This window comes from Solanum verrucosum, unplaced genomic scaffold (assembly GCF_900185275.1).
Source record: "Solanum verrucosum unplaced genomic scaffold, falcon-dt-bn FXZP01000253.1, whole genome shotgun sequence".
NCBI classification, from domain to species: Eukaryota; Viridiplantae; Streptophyta; class Magnoliopsida; order Solanales; family Solanaceae; genus Solanum; species Solanum verrucosum.
This window is the reverse complement of record NW_026019984.1, coordinates 1,630,796-1,641,769: the sequence shown is the minus strand read 5'-3', so window position 1 is coordinate 1,641,769 and position 10,974 is coordinate 1,630,796. Positions and strand designations below refer to the sequence as shown.

The 10,974-nt window shown below is 33.2% G+C and overlaps 2 protein-coding genes across 2 annotated transcripts; one reads left to right on the top strand and one right to left on the bottom strand.

The window, feature by feature from the left end:
* The first annotated feature begins 2,815 nt into the window (after positions 1-2,815).
* Positions 2,816-4,800, top strand: LOC125818100 (uncharacterized). Its single transcript, XM_049497624.1, has 3 exons — positions 2,816-3,159; positions 3,607-3,798; positions 4,566-4,800. Exons 1-3 carry the CDS (start codon positions 2,935-2,937, stop codon positions 4,722-4,724), a joined length of 576 nt encoding a protein of 191 aa, XP_049353581.1. The 5' UTR covers positions 2,816-2,934; the 3' UTR covers positions 4,725-4,800.
* Positions 4,801-5,120: 320 nt separating this feature from the next.
* LOC125818089 (transcription factor E2FB) lies at positions 5,121-10,491 on the bottom strand. Its single transcript, XM_049497611.1, has 14 exons — positions 10,036-10,491; positions 8,459-8,639; positions 8,156-8,215; positions 7,883-7,968; positions 7,689-7,777; positions 7,506-7,560; positions 7,191-7,243; positions 7,054-7,104; positions 6,885-6,933; positions 6,718-6,783; positions 6,544-6,620; positions 6,188-6,410; positions 5,872-5,938; positions 5,121-5,682 (listed from the first exon to the last, which is right to left on the bottom strand). The coding sequence occupies exons 1-14, from the start codon at positions 10,189-10,191 to the stop codon at positions 5,549-5,551; spliced, it is 1,347 nt and encodes a 448-aa protein (XP_049353568.1). The 5' UTR covers positions 10,192-10,491; the 3' UTR covers positions 5,121-5,548.
* Positions 10,492-10,974: the final 483 nt, after the last annotated feature.

Below are 10,974 nucleotides of genomic sequence, written 5' to 3'. Positions count from 1 at the left end.
TTTCTTGAAAGGAAAATATAATATTCTTTCATATTTGGTTTATTCTCTCCTTTTAGGACTCTAGTAGGAAAGGTTTTAGGACTCTATAAATATAGGTTTGTTTCTTCTAACACAATAACAATAATATTCACAATGTAGTCGATTAAGAGTCTTGTTTATGGGGAGATTTATTCTCTCTAAAGTTTCATTGTTTTCCTTTATATTAGTTTTGATATAATAATAATTTGATTTTTAGTATAAGTTTTTTTTGTTAGCTGATTTATCAACTATATGATTTGCAAATTGTAAGCTTCCGCATGACGCCCTAATCACCTTCAGAACCCAACAAGTGGTATCAGAGCACATGGTCCAACGATCCCATGGTCCGATGATCCTATGGTTCAACAAGATTGAAGAAAGGTTCAAGTGGTTTCAAATCAATTTGCAACAACTTTGATGATAATGAAGATTTTTGTCGAGCTACATGTGGAGAAGAAGTTTCAACCATATTTTCAACATTCTTGTTGCTGCAATTTTTTAAAATAAAAATAAAATATTTTAAACCCATTTTTAATCCATATGTTTTAAACTTTATTTTAAACCATGGCAAGTAACGGTGATGAAGATTTTGTGAAGAACAAGGTTATCATGCAATGAAGAAGACAGATCAAACTTTGTCAAGAAAATTCAGCCAAAATGGGAGATTTGTTAGGGTTTTGCCCTGATTTTCTTACCATAATTTAATATTTATTTTTCCTTAAAGAAAAGGCAAAACATTACATAAATGTTTTTACTTTTCTTGAAAGGAAAATATAATATTCTTTCATATTTGGTTTATTCTCTCCTTTTAGGACTCTAGTAGGAAAGGTTTTAGGACTCTATAAATATAGGTTTGTTTCTTCTAACACAATAACAATAATATTCACAATGTAGTCGATTAAGAGTCTTGTTTATGGGGAGATTTATTCTCTCTAAAGTTTCATTGTTTTCCTTTATATTAGTTTTGATATAATAATAATTTGATTTTTAGTATAAGTTTTTTTTGTTAGCTGATTTATCAACTATATGATTTGCAAATTGTAAGCTTCCGCATGACGCCCTAATCACCTTCAGAACCCAACATCATCTTCCTTCGCTATCCCCGAACTCTCACTCCATCTCATCCCACTTTTGCTATCTCCGAACTCTCACTTCATCTTATTCCATCCTTATAGTATTTTATTCGATTATATCTAATTGCTCTTGAGATAATATTTTTGTACTTACTTATAAACATTAATTTTTTTCTTCAAAAAAAAACATTTATCTACATTTTCATGTTCATATATCATTAATTAGTTGGTGAATGAGCTTTACCTATTACCAAAATTTTGCTAAAAGGAACAATAGCTATGTTTTCAAGGTTGTCTTTTCTTTTCACTTGATATTCAATATTTGTTTTGAAGTTTGATTAATCTGAATTCGCATCGGAAAGTTTCATTTTGAGAGATAAATTCTCTTAATAAAGATGACTATATACTCACGGTTCAAACTCGAAACCTCTAATTAAAAATTAAATAGTACTTGCAATTTCACTACATCTTTAGTGGTATATTTTCAAGATTTTGTTTGCTTTCTTAATAGTTAATTTACTTCTGCTTAAGGAAATTTTTAGATTAGTTCTCATTTTCAATTTCAAGTAATGCATCAATTTAGAGCTAAGTTGTCTTCCAAATTGCAATCAATTTAGTCATTTAATTTGTATAAAATAAAAGGGGAGAAAAAAATTATATAGAGTAATTTTGTCACTCTAAAAATTTTCACTTCAAGAAAATAGCAAAATGTAGTTCCCTTCATTACTAAGCAATGTTTGATATTCATTAAAAGAAAAAGAAAAACAATTCAAATTATCAGGTCCACTGATAATTATGAAAAATAAATTATTTAAAATTGAGTAGTAAGTTATAATAATGAATGTATAACTTACTATTCATAAAGTTTAAATATTTATAAGTTCAAAACCAAAAAAGAGGTTTAAAATTTTCTAGAGTTTCAAAACCAAAAAAAATAATAATTATGAGGTTCAAACATTTGTAAATATAAAATCAAGAAATAATTAACGGAATTTAAATCTATATACGTCATTTCATGTTTTAAGTAAGGATACTTTTGTTTAAATTTTACTTTTCCATTAAAGTGCGACTATTTTTCATTTACTTTTCAAATGGTGGCTAAAAACTCATGAGAAACCCAAAAACTGGTTATCCCTCCTGATTATTTGAGAAAAAAATCATAAATAACGGTAGTTTGAAGGGGTAATTACAAGCATAATTATAATTAACTACAATTATTGTATTAGTTGAATATCATTCGTATCAGGCAAAAGAGTTGTATTTTGACATTATGTATCAATTTTATCAACCGAAAATGCTCAAAGAGCTGCCTCAACGCGCATGTATATTGTGTATTTACTACATAACCCAAAACATAGTTATTGTTCATAAACTTTTAAAATTATACTTACTATTTATCATAAATACAATTAAATATTTACCACGTCACGTAATTTTTCTTAATCTTTAGTATATGATTGGACCAACAAAGATTGCAATGAAGTAGTAAGTACTCCTTCATCTTTAACCACAAATCTTGAGTTCGAGTCTTATTGGGGGTACGGAGTCTACATGAATTCAAATTTTAGTCAAGTTCTAACGTAGATACCAAACACGGGAAAAATCTTTCTTTCTAAAAAAAATATATGTATGATTGGACTAGGCCCAAAAAAGAAGTAGGAAGCCCAATAGTAAGGAATATAGAATATCTCCATTTATTCATTTGTTAAAACAAAGAAAGGCTAGAAATAATGAAACTTGTCTTTCTCTCCATCTGATTTTTTTTTTTGTTTAACTCTCCATTTGAGTCCACTCCTAAAAGAAGAAGAGAACTAACGCCACGTTTGGATAAACTCAAAAAAAGATGGCTTCTGCTTTGCAAATTTCTTCTCAGCACAGTAAAATTGCTCTTTGTTCTTTATTTCCTGTTTTTCCAAATTTAAGAAAACCAAACAAGGTACTAAATTCAGGTACCTCAAATTCCAATAAAAAGTTTAAAATTAGAGCATTGAAGGAGAAAACAACAGAAGAAGTTAAGTCTGCTGAGGAAATCACAAAGAAATTTGGTCTAGAAGCTGGCCTATGGAAGGTACTCTTCTTTTCTGTTCGGATTTACTCGTCAAATTTTGACTTGAGATATCTATTAAGAAAAATAATCATTGATATAGTGAGTTTATTATTTTATCGCTATTAATTGATACTCCATCAGTACCTAATTACTTGTTCATTTTTTCTTTTTTAGTTATCCCTAATTACTTGTTGATTTTGATAAATCAAGAAAGACAAAAAAATTTACCTATTATACTCTCAATTAATTACTTTGAAAATATTAAGTTTTTATTAATTGTTTTTTTAGTAAGTGTGTCAATTCAAAAGTGGACAAATAATTAAGAACATAGGGACTAATAATCAAACCATATTAAAATTAATATGGTTAAGTGAAACAAAGAGGTGAAAAATATGTTAATTAATTGTGGTTGATTAAGGGTGCAAACACGTATCATGCATTTATTGTTAATATATTAAATGATTTCAGATATTTAGCTCAAAAGAGGATGGAGATGAAGAGAACAAGGATAAGAAATCAAAAGGGGATCAAGCAAAAGAGCTTTTGGCAAAATATGGAGGAGCTTATTTAGCAACTTCCATTACTCTCTCATTGATATCATTTGGTCTCTGTTATGCTCTCATCAATTCTGGTGTTGATGTTCAATCCTTGCTACAAAAGGTACACTTTTTCCAACACAAACTTGCTATTAAGTTTGGTTTGAATGAATTAGTAGAAAAGGAGGAAAGAGATATAATGTGTTCTTGCACCTCCAAGGTGTGTGGCCTGGCAGCTATGCTGCTCGGGGCTGGTTCATGTCGGATCCTCCAAAAGAATGTTTTTTTGCACCTTTAAGGAATGGCATGGTTCAATGTCTATGCTGCTCTGGCTTTTCAAAACTATTGTTGGGTGCGTTTTGGATTTCCAAAAGTAGTGCATTTTTGAAGGATAGCAACATATTTGAAGAGCGTTTTACATTCCCAAAAGTAGTGTAATTTTGAAGGATAGCAACATATTTGAAGAGTCCGAGTATAGTCTGGCAGTCAATGAAACTGGAATGAAAATCGAGATAATATCTCAAATGGTCACTCAACTTTGGTTTTTAACTCAAAAGTCACTCAACTATGAGTTTTTCTCTCATAAAGTCAATTTCAAACCCAAAAGTCACTCAACTATTGAAATTTTAATTAAAAAATCAAAGTTGAGTGACTTTATGAGAGAAAAGTTCATAGTTGAGTGATTTTATCACGTACTGATGAGGAGATGCATGAATACCATGTGAAGCGTAGGTTGGCATGTTACAACTGCTATTACTACATCTCAATCTCAAACAAGTTAGGATTGGCTAGTATGAATTCTCGTTGTCCATATTGCTCCATTTAAACTCATCTCAGTCCCAATATTGCAAGCATTTTGACTATAGGAACTCATATATATATATTTTGCAGGTGGGAATTTCTACTGATGAGACTGGTGAGAAAGTGGGAACTTTTGCATTGGCTTATGCTGCTCACAAAGCTGCATCACCTATTAGATTTCCCCCTACTGTTGCTTTAACACCAATTGTTGCTAGTTGGATTGGAAAGAAAGTTGATAAAGAGAAGTAAAACTAGGTTGATTTTGAACACAATTTTGCTGCAGATGTAATATGTGTGTTAGTAAATACTACAGGTTAATTATCTTACTAGTATTTGATTGTTATAGCCAAATATAACAACACTGTTGATAAGTGCAAGATTTAGCTCAGTATATAACTGGAAATACAAGTTTTCATCGATGTTCTATCGTTCTTCTCAATTTAGCCTCAGTCCACAAAGTATCTCACGTTCGTGCTAGGATTGGGAAAGTTCTGCACCCCAAGGGGGTGTAGTGCAGGCAGTAAGATAAAAGCAAGCATCAATGGTTGATTCCACGACTCAACAGTTTACTATTGCTCCAAGTCCCCCTTTCTCAATAGATGCAATTTGAGAACTTGAATAGCAGAAAAGCAAACTCCAGACACATTCAAATGTAAAAAGAACTGCAGCAACTAAATAAAACTTGTCCAAAGTATGAGAATAATCTAGGCTAAATCAACCTAATTATATTGTTAGAGCTAAGATCATAGAAAGCAATGAGTTATACGATACACAAGGCAAGATATCGACAGCTTAACCTACCGACTGTTGCTATTACAAGTGCAATCTAAGTATATCTAAACTGTACAATGAACAACCGGCTCGAGTCTTGCAATATCTTGAGCCTCAAATGCAACAGCCCTGGATGCACTTGTTCTTTCCTTTATAGAGTTCAAATGGCTGTACAGGGGATTGAATCTAATGTAGAAGCTTTTGTTCAACCAATAATACAAGCATCATCGTGCAGATGGAGCGAGCATTCATCTTTTAGAAAACTAAACAAGAGCATCCATACAAGCACCAGCAAATACCATTTAGCACCCAGAAGTGTTAGCAGCAGAAGGTACTTCAGTTGTGGCGGGTGGTGGAGTTTGGGCTCTTGGGGTACTGACATTAGCGATTGAATAATCTTCTTGAATTACATCCAACTCGTTCCAGTCAATAGCAGCTATTTCCGAGTTAAGGATGTTACATTCAGAGAAGTAATTTCAATAAAAGTTCAACTTTGATGCACAAAACAGGTTGCCTAAAAAGGTAACTACATGTAACCGTCCATAATACATCAATAGTGTTAGAATCAATATATATAAAGTTAAATCCTTTTGATAATAACAGAAAACAGATTTCAGAAGGATACATTCTGTCCTCCACATGTCAGTGATGCTAACATCTGCATCTGACAAAAGCCAGTAATCTGCTTCGTTCTGAAAGATTGAAAATAATTAGAAACTGAAAACCATAGTTATTCAAATACTAAATTTTATCATAATAAATATGATCGTGTCTGAAACATCTATTCTTCAAGGAATGGCAAAATGCAAATGCTTTATGGGTCGTACTTTCTTACTTTTGCCCGGCATTCAATAGCATTGCAATTATTTAATAATTCCCATGAACAGTTAATGTAATGCTTGTAACGAGAGGTTAATGCAATGCTCGTAACAGTAACTTACATCAACATCTGGAACAATCTTCATGATTCCAGTCATAAAGTCCTGTGAAGTACCAACTTCTGAACGCACATTTTGATTTTCTTTTCCCTCCATGCCAATATCAACTTCTTCATTCTCCTCAGTAGCCAATGTTGCAGTTGCATTCTCATTCAGACCAGACGTTGAAGGCACACTTGGGGGTGCCTCAACAGCATTTACCTCCTCAAACTTCTCCTCAAATTGACTAAATAAAACACAACAACTCTAGTTTCAAAGATTGAAATATATCCATTATACCCCATATAATGTAAAAAGATTAGAAGCACCCTCCCCTTCTCCCATCCTGGATTCATATTGTGCTAAGAAGCAGCAAATACCTGACTAGGTAAACATCAATGGGGCCCATCGTGCTCCGTAACACTATTCTGTATCTCCTTTGTGGATAATCAACAGCCTATTAGAGGCAAGAAGGACATGCTAAGATATGTGGAAGTGATTAAAGGGCAAGAAATGGAACAATATTTTTTCTGTAATAAGGAGATATAGGTTACCTCGTCAGGGTCTGGAACTTCTAAAGTGGTACCATGTGGAGCTTTAATTGCTATCAATGTTTCATTCTGATCAAACCAATCAATTTTTAGACTAAGCGGTCAATTATTGAAGGTTGCATTTAGAAAGAAAGGGAATGGAAAAATTGGAAGGAGGGTTAAAATATTACCTGGAAACAAGGTAAGCTCTTGATATCATCTTCAGTGACGAAAAGCCATCTTTGAAAAGAAATTTTCAGGATATCAGTATTTAAGAATGAAGAAGAAAATGGTGAGCAGCTAAATCCATCAAAAATCGCATGAGCAGAATGTTAATCATATTTAAGCCAAAGATGCTACCTTTGATTATTTTCATCTTCACTCAGGTCCCTTAAACTTTCCTGCATTTCTCTGAAAGAAGCGAACAATAACACAATGTAAGGTCAGAGATGAAGCAAAGCACTGTTGGATTTTTGTATTACAAGTTAAGAAGTTACCTTATCTGGTCATCTAATCTATGCTCTTCAACCGTCAACTTTTCCACTTCTGCCTGCAAGAGTGCAAACTCCCGATAAGAGAATACCATTAAATATGTTACTAGCAGGTCAATGCAAGTTAGCAGCCTTCAGCAGAAGAGGCACATGTTAAAATTAAGAGCATTGGAATGCTTAAAACTGTTGTTTTGTGAAAAAATAGAGGATCTTTTCATCAGTCCGAGCCCCTTTTGCTCAAGTTACTTCACTTTTAGAGGACAAATGTGTAAACTAAAAAACATTAAGAAATACAACAGGCGTTGGAGTAATGGTCCTTACCTGTAAACTTGCAACACTCTCGTCAGCTTCTCCTGGTTTCGAGACACCTTGACCCCTACATAATAATGTTTAAAATCATATTTTAACTTATGTTTTCTCTGAATTATCCCGAATCGCATTATAAATATTGATAATAAACAACTGAGCAATTTATTCAAATTGGATGAGCATCTCCGCCCATACTTCCACTGGATCCTGTTCTTGAGTTTCTTTTCTATCAGCCCAATGCCTTCCAGGACATTTGTGATGTCATATATACGCCTTTTCTGCACCTGTTATAAGAAATAACCACCTAAACTGGTAAGACCTCATCAGGCATAGTAGCATCAAGATTCAGAATACTGTCTTCTGCATTGTTTGAATAAATTGAACTTCACCTCTAATGTATCAGCAGCCTTATTTAGATCAAGCATACCGTCTTCTGCATGTTTGATTAGATTGATGAACTTCTTCGTTAGAAGACCTGAATGGAAATCAAGAGATGCTGTTATAAGTACTAGTTTAGTATATAGCTCTTCCATGTAACAGGTAATTGCCAGAGAAGTATCCAATAAACCACAAATATGTAACACTTTAGAACAACTCAGGCATTAGAGAAATAATAGATTAAAGGACAAATCAACAATTATGTCATCAAAGTTTTAATTTACCCAGGGAGCTATCATATCGACAAGGACCAACAGGAGTAACATTATTGCCTGAAGGGGATCCTGTAAATTCAATAAGCAAAAGTTAGAACTATTAATTCTCTGCTTATATAAATAAGGTTTGTCTCAGAAAAAGTGAACAACAAAGATAAGGATTGAGAGAGAGAAGGGTATGAAAAGAAGCAGCAGCACATAATCTACAATTTACTGGCTTGCAGAAGTAAGATTGCTATACTGAATGTTCCATTGAAAGAACATGAAGTACACTAACATTTTGAATGAAACATTTTTCTCAAAAATCCTCACCAACATTGGAGGTAACAGCTTGAGAGGCAGATCTGGCCTTTGAAGTCCTAGGAACTTTCTGTGCATTTTTTCCAGATACTGGTGTCTGTATGGGACTGTTGACATTAGTATATCCAGAAGCTGGATTCCGGTCACCAACCCCCTGTCCATAATTTGCTGCTGCACTCTTCCGCTTCAGTGGCTGAAAAAGACAATTGAGTACCCCAAGCTCTGTCAGCAAATTATTTTAAAGATTTAACCTAAATTGTGTCTGAAAATGAAATTGATATATAAATGTGAACTTGTCAACCGCATGCATCTCCTTTAAATTAGCATAGGCTAAGTGCAAGTTTCATTTTAAATTAACAAGTATTTCGCATGAACAATGGCAAATTAATCACATACTATCAACACTTTGAATAATAAGTGAAAATTAGTCACACTGATGGTCATACTAACAGTTCATAGCTTGGATAGCTGAAGACGGATGTATTGTTATGGAAAAAACAGATGAAACAACCATCAAATAGCTGCTCAGTGCGAGGATGTAATGAGACCATAAGTTCATTGGTTTAAACATTCCCCAAAACCAATAAAAGGAAAGAGAAAAATTAAATTAGAGAATATGCCCGATAAATTAGTCTTCCTTAAGTTTAGTGGTAGATTAAATACTACCAAATCTTCCACTAGATCAAGGTTCTAGAGACTCGTATCAAAAAGAATATGTCCTATAAAACCTAATAAATAGTGTGCTACATCTGAAACATTTCTCAGATACTTACGCATAGTCCCTTTGAAACATTTCTCAAATGCTTTTACGATTGGAGAAATAAGTTGAGCTCAATAAAGCTACTATGACCACTATACATCCAAAATTCAACAGCACATTTAACACAACCAGTTCCTTGATCCATTTTATACCACTGGCACTCAACAATAAAGTAAACTACATCACAGAAAGACATACAGCATAGCATTAAGGAAAATGGAGAGCTTACAAGAGCCTGAATTGTAAAGCAAGAATTCCAGTCAAAGCCACCTCAAAACTTCACTTAAACAGCACAAAACCTCAATTTTTCCAGTCGAAAATCTTAACCAACGATCAATAAAGCAACTTTCACCATTTAATATCCAGACGCCAACAACAGATTATACATAAAACTGTTCATTTATCCCATAAACACACCTATATTGCATCAGTAAGGCACTAAAGAATCACAAAGAAAGCTCACTAGTCTCGATATCCAAAATTCAACAACATTTAACACAACCAGTTCCTTGATCCATTTCTACCACTGTCATTCAACAATAAAGCAAACTACATCACAGAAAGATACACAGCATAGCATTACACAATTGGAGAGCTCACAAGAGCCTTAACAGTAAAACTACAATTCAAGTCAAACCCACCTCAAAAGCTTCACTTAAACAACACAAAACCTCAAATTTTCCAGTCAAACATCTTAACCAGCAATCAATAAATCCAATTTCACCATTAATACCCAAACTCCAACAGCAATTTTTACACAACACTGTTCAATTTACACCACACACATATTACATCAGTAAGACACTAAATAACAGTAAAAAAAGCTCACCGGAGTCTTCACAACAATTCCAGGGGGTTCTTGAGAGGAACAATCAACTGGTTCTGTGGAAAACCGGTGGTAGTCACCAAACACCGGTTTAATCGACGAAAACTGAAGCTGACGCTTCAAAGATTGTTGCTGCTGCTGCTGCTGTTGGGGTTTCATGATCTGCTAAAATCTTCGTTCTTGAACAACCCCACCTGCTAAAAACTCCCAAAATTCCCAAAAAAATCTATCTTTTTTGTGTTCAGTGACAAAACAAGAGGTAAAATTGATGAAATTGAAAGCCCTTTTCGATTCTTGAAGTTTAAGGCATATGGGGTTTGGCAAAAACGTGGGAATTGATGGAAAAAAAGGAGAATTGAGTGGAAAAAGATGAAGAAGATGAGATCTGAAATTGGGAAAAGGGAAAAAGAAAATAGCGGGAAGAGAGAGAAAGGGAAGAAGAAGAAGAAGAAAGAGAGGGAATTTAGTTCGGATATATAGGTGGAGGGAATTTGCAGTTATTTGTAAATAAAAAAAATACTATATTATAAAAATTAATTAATCAAATTAAATAAATGGTACTTTAGTACTATGTCTTTTTTTAAAACAATATGATATGCAATTATAGTTTAATCATATGGTTAAGAAAGTTTGGATCTAGTTTGCACCCTCTATTTTCACATGTCAAATTGAATTCTATGGGCTCCTTAAAAATTTATTTATTGATAGAGATTTTAATATGTTTAGTTAATCGGTTAAAAAAAAGTTACTTGCATAGCGATAATCATATATAGTCATCAATAATATTTGTGTGGTTATAAATACAATATTAAGGGTCGGGATATAGTTCGATACGGCTTATCGATTTGTAGATATGTTTTTAGAGAATTATTACTATATTCATTATTGATTATTAGTCATTAGAGGTTAGGTTATCGTTTGAATTGTTAGTCAGTTTTAAAT

Excerpts from the sequence above, each read along its gene's own strand:
- LOC125818100 (XM_049497624.1), top strand. The coding sequence starts at position 2,935 with ATGGCTTCTGCTTTGCAAATTTCTTCTCAGCACAGTAAAATTGCTCTT. Across the intron at positions 3,160-3,606 it reads TAGAAGCTGGCCTATGGAAG|ATATTTAGCTCAAAAGAGGA; the intron begins GTACTCTTCTTT and ends AAATGATTTCAG. Across the intron at positions 3,799-4,565 it reads TTCAATCCTTGCTACAAAAG|GTGGGAATTTCTACTGATGA; the intron begins GTACACTTTTTC and ends TATATTTTGCAG.
- LOC125818089 (XM_049497611.1), bottom strand. The coding sequence starts at position 10,191 with ATGAAACCCCAACAGCAGCAGCAGCAGCAACAATCTTTGAAGCGTCAG. Across the intron at positions 7,561-7,688 it reads AAGAACAGGATCCAGTGGAA|GGGTCAAGGTGTCTCGAAAC; the intron begins GTATGGGCGGAG and ends ATTATTATGTAG. Across the intron at positions 7,244-7,505 it reads AGAGTGTTGCAAGTTTACAG|GCAGAAGTGGAAAAGTTGAC; the intron begins GTAAGGACCATT and ends GCACTCTTGCAG.